At 51.5% G+C, this 18,554-nt stretch overlaps 1 protein-coding gene across 1 annotated transcript in view; it reads right to left on the bottom strand.

The window, feature by feature from the left end:
- The window catches only part of ATRN (attractin), a 960,574-nt gene that overhangs the window by 417,470 nt on the left and 524,550 nt on the right, over window positions 1-18,554 (bottom strand). The window contains exon 21 of the mRNA XM_086964304.1: window positions 5,856-5,908. Within this exon, the coding sequence (XP_086820430.1) occupies window positions 5,856-5,908 (53 nt within the window). The remainder of the gene's footprint in view (window positions 1-5,855; window positions 5,909-18,554) is intronic.

Below are 18,554 nucleotides of genomic sequence, written 5' to 3'. Positions count from 1 at the left end.
ATGTTTTTCTTACTCGGGACTGGATCCTGGATTCAGCCCTGGTGCATTTCCTGTAAACAGTTGAAAGAAATCATTTTTGTTACACAGGTGATTTTTAAGGAATATTTGTATTTTTGAAAATCTACACTTAGAAGAAATTCTGACAAAAAACAGGCAATGTTATCCTATGGGAGAAAATCAGTTTATCGTAAAATCACAGTTGTAATTACTTTTGAGGGTCAGTGCTGGGCACAAAGATCCAGCACTGGCATCTCTCCTGGTAACAGGTGAGTAATTTCGTTTTTGTGATCGGACGATTTTTAAGGAATATTTCAAAGTTGTAAACTCAACACTTAGAAGAATTTCCAAGTGAAAACCAGCCAATGTTACCCTATGGGGAAAATCAAGTTATCGGTCTTTGGGGAAGTACTCGACTGGCAGAGTTAAGGTTCTGGGGTAAGACTCAGGTGTCTCCCAGGGTCAGGTAGGTACAGTTGTTACACCCTGAGTGGCACAGGGTCAGCCGGGTGCCAAGTGAGTAGGCCCAATGTTAGCCTACGGCGGGCAGGGGGCCTTTGGCTGGTGGCTGCTAGCAGGCAGGTAACGCGGCTGTGGGAGCTGTTCTCCTGGTCACTTACACGGGGCAAGTGGAGAAGTAGGATAGGACAGATGCTGCACTTCCAGTGGCACTCAGGCGGCTGGATGCAGGGTGCATTTGGGCCGTCGGGGCGCCCAATGTATTTCAATGGGAAAGCTACAAGACGAACAAAGGCCGCAAGCTCGGGGACGGAGATTCTTCAGGTGCGACCACTTCTTAGAGAGGTAAGTTGGGAAGCTGTAGGTTAGGTAGCCACCAAGTAGTTGGGACAGGGGGCCGTGGGGCGCCGGGTGCAGGGGTGTCTTTTGATGTCGGGAAATCCTACCCTCAGCTGGTCTCGGTTGGAGGGGTCCCTGGTTGTGAGGCTGCAGGAGTCAGGAGCATCGAGGAGGGTCCTTGGGTTCTGGATTCATGGTCACAGTCGCCGGGGGGACGTCCTCGTGGTCTTTGTTCACTCAGGCACAGGTGGGGCACGGCGGGTGCAGTGTGTGCTGGATTCGCGGTTTCTGGATGGCACCAGGGTTTGTTGCTGTTTGAGCAGAACCACTGCTCGTGGGAGTCCCAGTCTTTAGATGAAAAAGACAGTCAGGTCCTCGGGGGGGGGGGGGGGGGGGGGGGGAGGTTTCGAGGTTGCTAACCACAGGAGACGCCAGGAATTAGCAGGAGCAGGTTCGAGGGTCGACAGGCTTGTTGGGCTGGGGCCAAGTCAGTTGGTGTTGTCCTCTTGTTAGCAGCTGCACAGCAGGTCTTCTTTCTTCTTCTTGTTCCAGAATCGGGATCTTAAGAAGGAAGGTTCAGAGTGCCCCTAAATACTAAATCTAGGGGCGTTACAGGTATAGGAAGGTCAGGCCATGGGTCCATTCCCTGGGGTGAGTACCCCTCCCCCCCATCCTGCCACTCTCCTGTGGGAGGGGGGCCGGAGCCGGTCTCTGATTGGGTAGGGCTCCCCATTCTCAAGATGGCGAGAGCCCGGAGTTGTGCTTCACCTCGCCTCCCCCACCTGAGGGGTGGGGTTGGGAGAGGTTGGCACACACCCTTTTCTCACTTAGGTTTTTCCGCCTGTCTTCCCGCCAGAGTGGGTTCAGAACCGGTGGGGGCCAGTTGCTGAGTACAGCAGGTGGTCTGGAGAAACTCACAAAGGTGGCATGCCTTTAAAGCTCCCCCTGCCCATCCTGGGGGCGGAGGCCTAGCACCTCGCCCCAGGATGTGCATTGTTGCGGATGGCTCCCTACCCAGAGGTCCAGCAACATGTCTGCTGGGTGGCAGCCTAGGCAGCTCTCCGTCAGGACACGGGTTGTGGGTTAGTTTCGGGGGGCAACTCCAAGTCGCCCTCTGTCGTGCATTGTACATTAAATCCCACACTGGCATCAGTGTGGGTTTAATGTGCTGAGAAGTTTGATAACAAACTTCTCAGTCTTCAGTGCAGCCATCATGGTGCTGTGGAGTTGGTGAGGACGAACTCCCAGCACCATATACTCTTAATGGCAGCACTGCACTTACAGTGCCCAGTAATGGACCTGGGTACTGTAGGGGTACAGGGCTCATGCACCTGTACCCACACCATTGGCATAGGTCACCCAGCTAGAGGGGTGACTGAGGTATGCCAGGTCAGTGTGCTGTGGGTATGTTTTGTTCTGCATCAAGACAAACAGCCTGCAAAGGCATTGTGTGTGTGTGTCAGGGTACAGGGCCGTGGCACAATAAGGGCTGCAGCCCTTAGGGGCCATCTCTGGTCACAGTGCCCTGGGTTCCTGGTTGCATGGTTTCCTTAGTGAGAACAGAACAGGAGGTCATTTCGTAACGGAGAGGAAGTTTTTGATATTAGTGCACGCAGAACTATCGGATTTTTAAGAACGCTAAAGTGCTGGACATACAGGGAGTGCTAGATCGTACGACATTTGTCGTTTGAACATTGAGCACAACGCACACAGATCCGCCCCTGATGAAGGCACATTGGCAGTGCCGAAATGCATTGGGCTCTCTGGCAAAGAATGTATAATGAATAGCATTGTAAAAGCATAACATGAAATGAAATGTTACTGTTGTTTATGACTGTGAAAGCTATATCAGTTATTGAAATGCAATATTAAGTGATAATACGTTTATGAGCAAGAGAGATGAAACAATTTAAAATAAATATAAGTAACTGAGAACACATAAGGTTTATTATTTGTTGAAGCAACGAAATAAGTTCAGGTGCATAGCACCAAGTGGATAGTGCACGGTTCGTTGGGCCAGCATACCCAACATAAACAAGCTATTTAAACCAAGGGACTGACAAACCCGAGTAACCGCAGCACCATTTTGAAAAAATTCAAAAAAATACGTAGAACGGAGTGCTCCCTAACCCAGGATTAAACACAAAGAGATGTGTGCCATGTCAACTGTTTTGTTCTACATCAAGACAAACAGCCTGCAAAGGCATTGTGTGTGTGTGTGTGTGTCAGGGTACAGGGCCTCTAAGGGTGGCACAATAAGGGCTGCAGCCCTTAGGGGCCTTCTCTGGTCACAGTGCCCTGGGTTCCTGGTAGCATGGTTTCCGGAGGGCACATTGCACAGAGTCGGCTCTCACAGTGGTTGTCAATAACATCCGCACTAAGGTCGACAGTGGCCAGACCACCTTGCTGGTACTGTTCGACCTTACTGCCGCATTTGACACCCTGTACCCCTCTATTCTCGCTATCCGCCTTAGTGAGTTGGGAGTCGATGGACCAGCCCTGAGCCTCCTGACATCTTTTCTTGATCAGCGAAAACAGAGGGTCAAGTTGGGTGACTTTTTATCCCCTGTCCAGGCTGTGCAGTGTGGGGTCCCCCAGGGCTCGTCCTTGAGCCCCACGCTTTTTAACATCATTGTGGCCCCACTCGCCAGGCTTGTAAGGTCGTTTGGGCTGAAAGACCTATCCTATGCCGACGACACTCAGATCATGGTCTCCCTCTCACAATCCGTTAATATCACAGCCCAAAATATTAGGAATTGTATGGAGGCAGTCGCAGGCTGGATGATTAGGAACTTCCTTAAATTAAATGGGGAGATACCAGAGGTTCTTATTTTTGGAAGCAAACAGGAGATCTGGTCGATGGACTGGTGTCCCTCTGCTCTCAGAGCCTGCCCTATGCCCTGCTCATCGGCCCGCAACCTGGGTTTTATCTTGGACACTACCCTTTCTTTTGACAAACAAGTCAGCAGGAAGGTTTCTACGGGGTACGGCGTGCTGCGACCTACGGATACGCGGGAGCACTTGATAGACTATGTGCGGTGTAAGTGAGGTTTTTTTTTATATGTGAGTGTATTGTGGGGTTTGGGAATTAGTGAAAGGTTAAAAAGGACCTGGCTCGTTGGGGATCGATCGGGAGGTATTTCCTCGCAGAAATCGTGCTATTTAGCACACCAGATCCTGACGTTTGGCTCATGAGGCTTTTCCTTCAACTCCTAAACAGTTGAATAACAGACTCCGTCTTTTTTTGCTAGGTACATTGTTTTTACCTGCACTGTAATTTCTTTCCTCACTTTTATTAGAAAATTCTAGTATTGGTTAGAGAAACGTGAGTAAGGTGGGGATTTGTGCACCCCGTCTTGAAGAAGGTGCATCTTGCACCGAAACATGTCGACGCACACCAAAAGGAGGTAACTCACATTAACAGCGTAACAACCTCCCACCTGCATTTTAACAGTATCAGCCCGGGGGCTTATTAAATATTTTTTAGTCACCCAACGAGCCAGGTCCTTTTTAACCTTTCACTAATTCCCAAACCCCACAATACACTCACATATAAAAAAAACCCTCACCTACTCCACACATAGTCTATCAAGTGCTCCCGCGTATCCGTAGGTCGCAGCACGCCGTACCCCGTAGAGGGGTACGATGACCCCGATGATGAAGCATGAAACCAAGGGGCCTGTTGGTGTGTGAGGGGACCTAAAAACAAGAAAGGTGTGCCCCACTGCGGAGGATACACCCAAAGTCTAAAAGATTGGATTTTAGCTGGATGATAGCCAAAATATTTACAAAATGAAAAAAGGAAAAAAGAACCTCGCAGACAGAGTCTGCACGAAGTATGCTACAAACAACAGGGTAAAACCCAAAATAGTCACTGGGACCCGGGTGATAATTGTCATGAACAGAGGGGTCCCGGACTGAAAGGATTGATTTATATACAATATAGAATAGAATAAAATAGTTGAGTAAAGAAGCAAACAAATGAGGTTACGATGTTTTAATTCACAAAGTACCTATGTCAACCATTTCATGGTTATGCAATTTTTAGAGAAATTTTTCTTTTGCTTTATCAAAATTTCTAGTGCCCACATAGGGAAGGGAGGGAAGTGACGTGAGGAAGTGGAGTGCACAAGAGTGACGTATTATAAACAATAAACAATTTTTTCTTCATTGATCAATAATATATACATATTGAGTTGGTCTCCGTAATTTAGGAGCTGCTTAGCAAAATTCATTTGTCAATGTTTTAATCACAAAGAACAGTATCTCCTTTGTTAGGCTGTACGAATCCTGATTCACCGTAGGAGTAAGACCAAGGGGACAGTCTACGTTTCAACCCTATAAAAGTGTAGGGTATTTCGCCCTTACAAAACCGGTCTTAGCAGGACAGAGGGGCGGTGGGCAAACCTCCTAGGGAAAAAGAATAGGGAAAGGAACTCGGAGGGGGTATTAAAAATCCCAAATACCTAAGCGTGGTTAACGCTTGGTCGCAACAATGGGGGTACACTGATAAGGGGACTAACATGATCATGAACAAGTTTACCTTTAAGAAGGAGGACCGATAAGGTAGCCATCCCCTTCACTGCGGCGGCTATTCTGCCGCAGTGCTAAGGGGGCGGAGCGGAAATGCGGCGGGCGCATGCTGGTGACGGAACCGCTCCGTCACCAGTGTCGGTTGCGCTGTGCTTATGACGGAGCGGTTTCGTCATTGCCCCGCCCGCTCAATAGAACGCCCAGAGCAGGCGCGGAATATGCGCCGCGCAGGCGCCTCGGGAGGGCCATGACGGAACCGCTCCGTCATCAGCACAGCGCCACCGCAGCTGATGACGGAGCGGTTCAGTCATTAGCAGGGGAGGGGTTAATGAAACTATTTTAGATGGGAGTTGGAGTAGGCAACCTCAAATTGCAACACAACTACTTTCACATTTCTACAGTTTGCACCACATTATTAACAAGCAATTCACACCTGAAACACAATTATTTATTAAGGCATTAAAAGCAAAGAGACCCCGGCATACAAGTTACCATATGTTGCTAGCTATTATTGCAATCTTACTTACAGTAACATGTTCCTTTCAGAGGATTCCCTTGGTAACGATTTTCAATTTCACACCTGCAAAAAAAAAAAGAAAGAAAAACACAAGAAATGCTCAATATTTAAAGTTCTATTCGTATATGTGACAATTGATAACATTCTTGTGACTAATGTGTGTAAGCTTATTTCTGGTCTAGCATAGACTCTCCTCAAATAATGAGTTTATGAATTACTTTCTATATTCGAGTTGTCGTACAGTGGCAATAGAAGGATTATGTAACTTACCCTATTAAGCAAATGTTTGTGGCATATACTGCTGTAGATTGATATGCTCTGCATACTTGCACCATCTAGTGTTGGGTCTGGATGTGTGTAAGTTGTTTTTCTTCAAAGAAGTCTTTCGAGTCACAAGACAAAGTCACTCCATCTCTTGGTAATAGAGTGCATGGACATTGGCTCCATTGTTAGATTTTTCAAAGGTGAGTGAGAATGGAGTAACTATCAGTAAAGAGATGTCCATGCAAATGAACTAGTGCACAAGTTACTACTTGTGTAACGATATATCTGTAAGAGACATTAGTTAGTGATAGATTCCTTACCTTAGAATATCCCCAGGCGTCAGACTGGATCCGGAAACTTTTGCGTAGCAATACCCCTGCGCGCTGGTAGGCGTCGTCTGCGGCTCCGCGTCCGTCGTCGGCGTCGTGAGCGCCGGGATGACGTCGTCGGAGTACTTAGACGGCGCCCATGCGCGCTGACGTCAGTTCTGATAACACAGCTTTTCCGCGCCAGATACGCAGAGCCATGATAGAACTAACACTGGTGCCATGAAACTAGGGCCCTGAAAGGGGATGACCTTAACCCTAGATATCGGTTCGCAGAACGGGGAGGATGGGTGGGTCGGTAAGGAATCTATCACTAACTAATGTCTCTTACAGATATATCGTTACACAAGTAGTAACTTGTGCATCTGAAAGAGACACGTTAGTGATAGATTCCTTACCTTAGAATAGATACCCCAGCAATACCAACCCCGGTGGTGGGTCTGCGAACCAATATCACACCAGAAAGTCCTGGAGGACGGAACGGCCAAAGAAGCCATCCCTCCGGACTTGACTGTCCAGGCAGTAGTGTCTTGCGAACGTGTGCAGCGAGGCCCACGTGGCTGCCTGACAGATGTCCTGCAGGGGGACACCGCGGCCCAGGGCAGTTGTCGTTGCCGTGGCCCGAGTGGAGTGAGCCCGCAATCCAGCCGGGGGCTCCTTCCTCGCCATGGAGTAACATGCTTGAATACACAAGATGATCCACCTAGAGATGGTCCTCTTGTGCACAGCCTTTCCCTTCTTCGCGCCCACGTAACCAACGAAGAGTTGGTCATCCACCCGGAATTGGCGTGTGCGATCTAGGTAGTAGGAGAGCGCACGTTTTGGATCCAGACGGTGGAGCCTCTCCTCCTCTTTCGAGGGGTGCGGAGGCGGAAAGAAGGTGGGCAAAGTGATGGACTGCCCGATGTGGAAGGCCGTGACAACCTTGGGCAGAAAGGAAGGTCGTGTACGTAACACCACCTTGTCAGGATGAACAGACAGGAAAGGCGGAGAAGAAGAAAGAGCCTGGAGCTCACTCACCCTCCTGGCAGAGGTGATGGCAACCAGGAAGGTCGTCTTTAGAGTAAGGAGACAAAGAGGGCAGTTATGAAGCGGCTCAAAGGGAGCACACATCAGATAGGTGAGAACCAGATTCAAGTCCCACTGGGGCATCACGAAGGGAACGGGAGGGAACATGTGCGTGATGCCCTTCAGAAATCTACTCACAATAGGGGACTTGAATAAAGAAGGCTGATCTGGTAGCCTCAAGAAGGCTGATAGAGCAGAAAGGTACCCTTTAAGAGTGCCCAGAGCAGAGCCCTGCTGGGCAAGGGAAAGAAGAAAGAGCAGCACTTCCGAAAGGGGTGCAGAGAGAGGATCCACAGCCTTTGCTGTGCACCATGCCACAAATCTGTTCCACCGGCAGGCGTATACCGACTTTGTGGAGGGACGCCTGGCTGCCAGAATGATATCACAGACTTCGGGAGGCAAGTCAAATGGCCTCAACTGCCGCCGCTCAATCTCCAAGCTTGTAGGTGGAGACTGGACAGGTTCGGGTGCAGGACCGTCCCCTGCTGCTGCGACAGAAGGTCCTCCCGAAGAGGCAGACGAATCGGGGGATCGACTGACATGCTGAGTAGCTCGGGATACCAGTATCTTCGTGCCCAGTCCGGAGCCACAAGGACGACCTGGGCCCGGTCGCGCCTGATCTTCTTCAGCACTCTGGGCAGAAGTGGTATAGGCGGAAAGGCGTACAACAGACCGCAGCTCCACTCGCGACGAAAAGCGTCTCCGAGCGAGTGCCGCCTTGGAAACTCCAACGCGCAGAACTGCTGACATTGCGCGTTCTCTTCTGTGGCGAATAGATCTAACCAAGGCTGTCCCCACTGTCGAAAGAGACCTTGCGCCACGTCCGAGTTCAGACGCCATTCGTGATCCATCATGCACCGGCGGCTGAGTTCGTCCGCCCTGGCATTCAGAGAGCCTGCCAGGTGTTGAACCACCAGGGTCACGCCCTGATGTTCCAGCCACTGCCAGAGACGCAGAGCCTCCTGGCAGAGGGTCCACGACCCCACACCGCCCTGTTTGTTGCAGTACCACATGGCGGTGGTGTTGTCGGTGAACACTTGCACTACGCTCCCCTTGACAGAGGGGAGGAATGCCTTCAGTGCAAGACGAATCGCCCGCAGCTCCAGAAGGTTGATGTGGAGCCGGGACTCCGCCGGAGACCAGAGGCCTCTGATCTCCGCCTCTCCCATGTGGCCTCCCCAGCCCTGGAGGGACGCGTCCGTCACAACTACGTGCTCCGGCTGGGGTAGGGAGAGGGGTCTGCCACTGACCCAGTCGCGGTCCGTGAGCCACCACTGCAGTTGCTTCGCAGTGCCCTCTGAGATCAGGACATGATCGGACAGGTTGCCCTGATGCTGGGCCCACTGAAACTTCAGGTCCCACTGCAGAGCCCGCATCCGCCACCTGGCGTGACGCACCAGAAGGATGCAGGAGGCCATCAGCCCCAGAAGCCGCAGCGTCAACCTGACCGAGACCCGGGATAACGGCCTGAAGACAGGAATCAGAGCCTGAATATCCCGAACCCGCTGTTCGGGTGGGTAAACCCGAAACTGCGCCGAGTCGAGAACCGCTCCGATGAAGAGGAGCTTTTGAGAGGGACACAGGTGTGACTTCGGCACATTGATGGAGAACCCCAGCAAGTGCAGGAGGTCGGCCGTAGTCTGGAGGTGGCTGACGACTGACTGGGGCGAGCCCGCCTTCAACAACCAGTCGTCGAGGTAGGGGAAGACTGATATCCCCTGCCTGCGCAGATGGGCTGCGACCACCGCCATCACCTTCGTGAACACCCGTGGGGCGCTGGCAAGGCCGAAGGGGAGCACGGTAAACAAAGTGCTCTTGGCCTACCATGAACCGTAGGTAACGCCGGTGGGCCGGCAGGACGGGGATGTGGAAATAGGCGTCCTGCAAGTCCAACGCTACCATCCAGTCTCCCGGGTCCAGGGCAGCCAGGACCTGAGCCAAAGTGAGCATCTTGAACTTCTCCGTCCGGAGGAAGCCGTTGACGTTCCGCAGATCCAAGATAGGGCGTAGGCCCCCTTTGCCCTTCTTGGGTACCAGAAAGTAGTGGGAGTAACAACCACGTCCTACTTCTGGCCCAGGAACGCGCTCGATGGCCCTCTTGGCCAAGAGGGCCGAAACCTCCTCTTGCAGAAGTTGCAAGTGATCCCCCGACACACGGTGGTATTGAGGTGGCATGGATGGAGGGGAAGACTCGAAGGGGAGGGAGAAACCCCTTCGGACAATTTGCAGCACCCACCTGTCCGAAGTGACTGAATGCCAGTGGGAGAGGTGATGGCGAACCCTGCCTCCCACAGGCGTCACATGGGCCTGAAAACTCTGACTAGGAAGGTTTTGAGGCGGGGGCTGCTGAGGGAGGTGTGGACTGGCCTCGCCGCTGGCCCCGACCACCGCCACGGCGGTTCCCACGGCCGCCACCGCGTTGCTGAACATTCTGCGGCGCGTGGCTGACGGTCCGTGGTGGGGCGCCCCTTCCGTGGCCACGAAAGGAGCGAAAGGCACCCGATTGCTGGCGTGGGGCCGTAAGGCCCAAGGACTTGGCCGTGGCCCTGGAGTCCTTGAAACGTTCCAGCGCATGGTCTGCCTTGTCGCCGAAGAGGCGACGGCCATCAAACGGCATGTCCAGAAGGGTGGCCTGGACATCGGCCGAGAAGTTGGCGGACCTCAACCAGGCGTGGCGTCGAACCGCCACCGTCGTTGCCATCGCCCTGCCCAGTGAGTCCGTGGTATCCAGCCCACACCGGATAGAGAAGCGTGCCGCATCTCGGCCGTCCGCAAGGGTTTGGCTGAGTTTAGCCCTGACCTCCTCAGGGCATTGTGGCAGCACCTCCGCAACCGTGTCCCACAGAGTGTGGGTGTAGCGGCCCAAGAGACAGTTGGTGTTCACAGACCGTAGCCCTAGGCTCACAGACGAGAAGACCTTCTTCCCGAACTGCTCATATCTCTTGGATTCCCTGTCGGGCGGGGCCGACGGGAATGCGGTTTGGGAGTTAGAGGCCTGGATGACCAGGCTCTCGGGGGTGGGATGGGTGGACAAAAAGCAAGGGTCGCCCGGTGCCGGGCGGTAGCGTCTGGCCACGTTCCTGTCCACAGGGGGGCCTGTGGCGGGCTTGGACCAAGTGCCCAGCAGAACGTCACACAAGGCCTCATTGAACGGCAGGAGGGGCTCCGCGGAGCCGGACTGCTGTTTGAGGACCTCAGTGAGGAGATTAGTCCTCACGGCCGCGACGGGGAGCTGAAGGTTTAAGGCCTTAGCTGCCTTCGTCAACACTACGCTGTAAGCAGAACCCGCCTCCGAAGCCACAGTCGGGGGCGACGTAAATCCAGTGTCTGGCGAGGTGTCAATACCACTGGCCTCCCCAAGCTCATATGTCCAGTCCTGATGCGACTGGCAATCACGTGCCAGAGGGTCCTCGGACCCCTCCCATTGCTCCTCGTCACCTGGCTCCTGGAGACCAGGATTAACAGCCAGGGCCTCCTCGTGGAGATAGAAGTCTCCAAAGGCCGACGGAATCGGCGCCCAGCGGCGCCCCTCCGACTCCTGAGTAGGACCGTAGGAAGCATTGGGGTCGGCAACCACATCGGCTGCCGGGGACGACACCTGAAGGGACGGCGCCGGCGAGGTCGTAAGGTCGACCGGCGAGGTCCCGGATCCGGAGCCGGATCCAGCGAGGTCGCGCGGCGCCGGGACCGAAGTCGCCAGCGGCGCCGGGCCCGAAGTACCCGACGTCGTCGGGGCCGAAGCGCCCGACCCGGAAGGACCTCCAGACGGAGCCGATCGGCCCGAAGGCGCCACGGGAACCGACTGAGGAGGGAGGGCCCTCATGGCCATGAGGTACCTCTCGACCTCCTCCTGCGACGCGCCGTGCCCAGGGACCCGAAGGTGTGGGGCAGGCGGCGACGCTTGCGACTCCCGCGGAGCCGCGTGGGCGGTGTCGCCCGAGTCCCCGGCCGCATCGAGCGAGCGTCGGGGCGGGTCGGAGGACCGATGGTGTCGTTCCGACCTCTCATGCCTCTTACCTGAGGACTTGGAACCAGACGATCGGTGTCCACTTCCAGAACGTCGATGACTCCGACCTCGCGACCTGTCCCTCGACCTCCCGTGGGACCGGGACCGGGACCTGGAGCGGCGCGGGCCGAGTGCCTCAGCTCGAGACGCTTGCGGGACCGCTCCCGCCTAGCCTTCGACGTCAGGGCCCGGCAGTCGACGCAGGTTCGATCGTCGTGGTCGAGGCCTAAGCACTTCAGGCACCGGCGATGGGGGTCCGTGACCGACATGAGTCGGCCGCACTTCGTACAAGGCTTGAACCCGGGCATCCCTGGCACCGATAGTCGAGACAGTCGACTAAAAGAGATCAAAAAGGATCAAAAACTTTTCAGTCAAAAAGTGACTGGGGGTAGAGCTTCTTCCGGATCTGCGCTAGCTGGCGCGGAAAAAAGAAGAACTGACGTCAGCGTGCATGGGCGCCGTCTAAGTACTCCGACGACGTTATCCCGGCGCTCACGACGCCGACGACGGACGCGGAGCCGCAGACGACGCCTATCAGCGCGCAGGGGTATTGCTACGCAAAAGTTTCCGGATCCAGTCTGACGCCTGGGGATATTCTAAGGTAAGGAATCTATCACTAACGTGTCTCTTTCAGATGGATAGGTACTGCAACGGCCATAGGTGTACGGGGAGGAGGGTGGGCGCATGTAAATCTACAGCATTACATGCCACGAACAGATGCTTACAAGGTAATAAAATTCATTCAATGGCATGTGTGGCTGTAGATTCACATGCTCTGCATAGACTGTAAAGCAGAGCCTCCACAAAAGAGGTGGGTATCCTGTGGGTGTTGCAGTTGTTTCAAAGAGTATGTATCACTGCATGCCCTACTTTGGCTTGTTGGCATGATAAAACATCCACACAATAACGTTTAGTCAAAGTGTGTTGTGTAGACCATGTAGCTGCTTTACAAATATCAGCTATCGGGATATTGCCTAGAAAGGCCATGGGAGCTCCTATTTTACAGGTAGTGTGCACTCTAGGTGGTGTAGGCAAAGTTCTGTTTGCTTTGGAGTTCATGTCTGAATGCATTTAATTATCCAGTGAAAAATGCCTGTTTTAGCTATGGGCTTTTCTATGTGAGGGGGTGAAAAAGCAACAAAGTTGTTTAGTTTTAGAAACTGTTTAGTTATATCAGTATCATTAGAGCGCTTTTGACATCCAGGGTACGAAGAGCTCTTTCCGCAACTGAATCGGATTGTAGAACTAGTAGGTAAATCAACTGATTGATATGGAAAGCTGAAACTACTTTTGGAAGAAATTTTGGGTTGATTCCAGCATGGAATCTCAATATAGTGCTAACCTTACTTCAACGCAGTCCGGGCTGATCCTGGACATGATATGAGGAGTGTGTCTGAGAGCCCTACTTTTATGCCTGGTGCCCACTTTGAACTAGAAGACATCTACTGCATTACACTCCCCCCCCCCCTCCCTAACAGAGGTGTCTGAAATTTCCTGCCTCACTGCCCTGGTCTGAGCCAGTGGGATCTTTGAAGTCGGACTCCTGCACCACATCAGTCTCCTTGAATAATTCTTTGTCACTCAACAGGCGCAAGTCCTAAGGGAAGGGCTGTTTGGTCTTTGCATCATTGCAGAGTGTGGCCACCTCTGTTTCTCCCTTGCTTTCAGAGTCCTAGGAAGGAATTCCACCCACGACATTCATCCGTCAAACTTGTAGTCCCTAAATAGACAATTTGGGCACAGCCTAAAGGGGGCATTATCACTCTAACAGAGAAAGCCCTACCCTCTAATTGCATATTCTTAGACAAATGTTGTTGAAGCCCACGTGGAAAATCAGTTTTTAAAATCAGGGTTTGAGGTTGTTTTTCAGCATTTTCCTTGCTCTCCTTCAATGGCGCCCTAATGTCTTTAGGTGATCTTAAATATGCAGCTCTTGATTGTGCTTCACAACCCAAGGACGGAAAAAAGAAACAAAAGATGGTGACAACGCAGTGGGGCATTGTGGGTGTATGTCTTACGTTATAGATGGATGGCTGATCACTTTCGGGTCGACACTCAAAAAAAAATATATAAAAAGAAAGATAGACTAGATGGTGGAATGATATACAGCATTAATAATACAGAAACGATTCATGATGTTTAATTCTAAATTTCTTCCAACATAACCATATGTGTAGAAAATTAGAAATATTGATGTACATAAGCAACGTTCATTTCCCTTTTCCCACTCCTCTCCCTGCGCGTACCATGAATACCGTAAAGCATTAACTACATCCTACTGCCAGCAAAGGCCTGTACCCATGTATACATGACAGCCATTTTAGGCACCCTGGCCCTTTTGCCCGCCTAAGATTAGAATCACCGGCTCCCCTTCTGCGTGTATTCGAAATCTCTCTCCCTCACATGCATAAACCATGAAACCCTCTCCCTTTTACGCGACCCTGCCCTGAAAGGCAGCCCCCTTTTGCTCGACCCACGCAAACCCCCCATCCCCTCTTGAAGAGGCATCCTTCGCCTTAGCTGACGTGGCCCTCCCCAGCTGCACCTGACTGCCCCCGCTCTCTCATGTACGGGTCATAAGATCTCTCTCTCGCTCTCTGTGTGACTCTACCCTTGTGTCCACCCTGGCTACCCCTCCCTTCTCCTCACGTGGGCAAGTCATAAACCTTCTTCTTCTGCAAGACCCAGTCCTTGAGAGTCACGGCCGCGCCTGACCAACACCTCCTACCCTTCCATGAATGCCCCTCTGTTGACAAGCCTTCCCTCTGCGCTCGATTGTCCACACGGCATGAATACCACTCCTTTGATGACCCTTTCCCCCTGAGTCCGGCTGACCACACATGTCCGAGGCCATCGCCTGGGCCAGGAGATACCATTTACTGCCCTTATTGTATGAAGTCACTCCTCTTCAAAGGATCCTCTATTGGTCTTAGCCACCCCACCCCCTGGGCTATGATCAGGCGTACACATCCTACGAGACATTCAGCTGCGTGATTGCCCTCCCCTCTTATCAGCAGGTCAAGGGTCCCTATTGTGAATGTATGTGGGTAGGATCACCACGAGGATTAGAGGGACGTCTTTCTTTTGCGTCATACAGTCCCGATTGTGTTATCAAGTGTTCTGTAGGGTATAAAAGCACGAGTCTCAGCTCACTTGTTAGAGCACCTCCCGAAAGACACTGTGTTTCGTGTCCGAAATGACTTGCTCTCCTCATGAGAAATAAACTCTGTTCTTGATTCCTGCTTCCAGCACCCGTCTCTTTATTTTAATAACTATTCAACATGGGAACTAAGAGGCGGTTTGCGCCAGCAGCCTGGGCATCGATAGGATTATGGGCTCATTTCCAACAATTGGCGTCCCAACGCGGGGTCCATCAGTGACATGGGGTGCGGTAAGAGAGATCCAGACGAAGAAGTGAACATCTAAATGATCGGAGCATGCCTGCCTTGAGAGGGCTCTCGCCCGGCTGCCGATCGACAGAGCTTCACCAATTCTGAACGGACCTCTCTTGCAGTGACCTATTGTCCTGACTGGAATCCCACAGGAATGCTACATGGAGTAAGAGAACGAACGGGCGCTGGAGGAGGAAGTCGAAGAACTGTCCGTATGGTCCGGTCCGGGTAAGATTAAGTAGGGCGTTCTTACGCCTGATTGGTAGGGTGGTTCTATCCACCTGATTGTTGATTGATTGTATTGAAAATCGGTATTTGTATACCGAAATTGCTGATTGTTGATTGTTTGTATTGAAAATCGGTATTTGTATACCGAAATTATTGGTATTGGTTCATTTAGCTTTGAGGGCTATTTGACATATTGGTTCTCTTCTGAGAACGAGACATTCTCTGTTTTCAAACAGCGGCGAATAGGAACGTCGTCCCTCTTTGCAGATAGAGAAGGGTAGGTAATACAGACTTTTGTCCCCGGTATTAATCCGTCGTGCCTACTTTTCTCCCCACTGAATTGTTTGAAGTCGATTGATAACCGATTGTTGTTCTTTAAGAATTGTTGAAGTCGATTAATAATCGATTGTTGTTCTTTGAGAATTGTTTGAAGTCGGTTGATAGTCGATTGTTGTTCTTTGAGATCTTCCCTGTCTACAAACTGAGACGAGTAGAAATATTCTGTCTTCCTTTTTGGATAGCGAAGGGCAGGTAATGCAGACATTTGTCCCCATTGTAATCCGTCATGCCTGTTTTTCTCCCCACTGATTGGTTGGTTGCCTGGACATTGTTGTTCCAGGAATTGTTTCGTTTGAGGTATTTTCTGCCTGCAAACAACGTGGAATAGAAATATTCTATCTAGTCTTTGCAAGTAGTAAAGGGTAGGTTATGCCCCTTTGTGAATTCGTCAGTCCTACCCACTCCCCACTGTTTGGGGGGTAGCTCGCATGGTCCGCCCAGGAGACTACCCTTATGGAGGACATATGCTCCCCGCTCATGGGCCATTTAGTGGAGGTAGACCATCTGGTCCGTCCAGGAGGCTACCCTAGTAGATGGAAGTACATCGCTCGGTCTGTCCAGGATGATACCCCAATGAAGGAATATATGTTCCCCTTTTGATCGATAATCTCGTTCCACCCCGGACCATTTATTGGAGGGAACTCGTCTGGTCCGCCCAGAAGTACCCCCTAGTGAAAAGGACACATAAAAATATGAAGTGATCACCGTTCCCTACTAACAGAAAGCCTTAGCTCGAAACACGCTAAGGAAGAGAAAGAAAACTAAAAAGAAATCAGGCTAAGTCAGTAACCCCCTGATGAGCTTTTGACTTCACTAAAAATAAGAAACATTAGAAATAGTTCGTAACAAGAAATAGAAGATGGTGAAAAGTTTGAAGGAATAGCCACGAGGTAGCTAGGCTTCACTGCCTGTTCCTGCTCCCAACATGCCTGCCTCATTGCCCGCCACGCCCAAATAACGATCACATGAAATAGAAACAATCCAATAGGTACCTACCCCCATTCCGGAAGCTCCCAAAATGCAACAGGTCCGCGGTTACGCCCATCCGGAAGGTGAGGCCTCGAGGCACGAGGGGCTCGCCTGACCACGGTCGGGAGGAGATGATGTTGGGCAGGCGGTCCAAAGAATGGCAGAGTCCTCTCCTTCTCTCCTCTTCCGCTGCCCTGCAGGCCACGGGGGGGGGGGGGCTGTCTTGCTTCAGCCACCGACCACCCCCCCCCTTCTGTCTCTCGCCTGGTCCGACCCACGAAGAAGGCCGAAGCCGAAGGCGAGAATGGCGGCAAATCAAGTAGTCCCGCCACATTTCAAATTCCTGGATAGTTACAGGTAGTGCTGCCACATGTCGACGCCTGGACAGTTCCAGATAGTCCCGCCATATGTCAAGAGAAAGGGGGGGGCTGTCTTGCCTCTGCCGCCGACCACCCCCCCTCATCTTCAATAGCCAGCACGGCCAATATCGAAACGACGGAGCCGAGTAACGGCGCGGGGTCGCTGGAAGGGGGAGGTGACGCGAACGAGCCTCCCCCACCTCCCTCCAGGTGGAGGCTTCCAGCGACACCCCAATGCTCTTACTTAAAGAGGGTCAACATCATAAAGCGGTCTTCTGCCCAGGACGGGCACACGCTCCATGCCTTCTCCCCTCAACCTTGAAGATTCTATAAGAGCCGGGGGGCTCCGATCCCTCCGCATGGGTGCCCCCGCCCCCTTCACTGGGAACCACGACACCGGTACAACTCCTGCCGGCACCAGCCTCGGATTGGAAATGGCTAAAATGAAGCCACGGCACGGACTTGTTCAGTTCCGGAGGAACGCCAGGATGACCCGGTAGGAAAATTGTTGCCGCCCTTCCCACTCTTTGACTCATGGTCCATATTTGCTAAACTGTTAACAATATAGCACAAAACTTTTTGAACTGCCAACGGAAAGTTCTGGGCCAACCACGCGAGACTAGAGACTTTCTGACTGTGCTGGAACTTGCCTGACCCCACCTAAAATGGCGCCGCTGCAAAATGAAACGTACTTTGAATAAACTCTGTTGCACCCAGATTGCGCAGCTTGTTGTCCCGAGATCTATGTGCAGTTTTTGGATAATGAAAGTAGATATGAAGGGCGTTGAGTATGTGCTTGAATAATGAATTGACTTAGGGTGGGTACTGATTATGATTTGGAAAATGAATTGGTATAACTTAGATAACGAATGAGTATTGGATAATGAATTTTTGAATTAATTAAAAATGAATTCTTGAATATGCATCATGCTTGCTCTGTAAGGAAATTTTAATACGATTTTATTTGCACTGCTGCACTTTATGCAATGAACTGCCACCAATTTCGTTTATTAAAAGTATTTTGAAGAAGAAAGCATGGTCGTAGCAGTTGCATTAATGAGTTTTGGATGCCTTACTACTGGGAGCGAAGAGTAAGTATGATGAAGGATGTAGATCAAAAGGGATCAGATATTTAGCAGCTACCTTATGTGCCACAAGCAGCCGGAAAAGTGTTTCAGATACCCTTAAAATGACACCACAGAAAATGCCACCTGACCGTCACCCTTGCACCCGATAAAGAGGGTTACGACCAAGTAGCTCATGTAGGTACGCAGATCGTCAATGATTATCTGACACCACTGGTCCCTCTGGGCTGAAATGCCGAAATGGCAAGGGAATGCGGTACGAGGAGATAGGGCGAGTATATGGTAGGTAAAAACATTTTCGAACTACTGCATGATGATGTGCTTTGAATGCTGCCCCCCCACCCCTTCTTTTCCTCCCTTCTGCAGGACACGTCAGAACGTCGGCTGAGGTGTGGAAGAGCGACGGTTGGACCACCGACGAAAGAGGGAAAGGGGGAAATATGTGTTTAGTCGTTATAACAATAAGATTTTAAAAGACGTAGGCTTAACATGACTGTTCCTCCTTAGGACATAGCGACTGAGAGGATGGACTGACATAGAAACTGGACAGGTACTGAATGACGAAAAATTGACTAGAAACGACGTGTTAAATAATGTAACTGGACGTTTGACTAGGTAGGGAAAGGACAAAGAAAATTTATGCGGGTGAGGGTTGCCACGGCACCACCCGTCT

The sequence above is a fragment of the Lissotriton vulgaris genome, chromosome 3_2 (assembly GCF_964263255.1).
Source record: "Lissotriton vulgaris chromosome 3_2, aLisVul1.2, whole genome shotgun sequence".
Lineage (NCBI taxonomy): Eukaryota > Metazoa > Chordata > Amphibia > Caudata > Salamandridae > Lissotriton > Lissotriton vulgaris.
The sequence above is the reverse complement of the archived record's forward strand: the minus strand, read 5'-3'. Positions and strand labels throughout refer to the sequence as shown.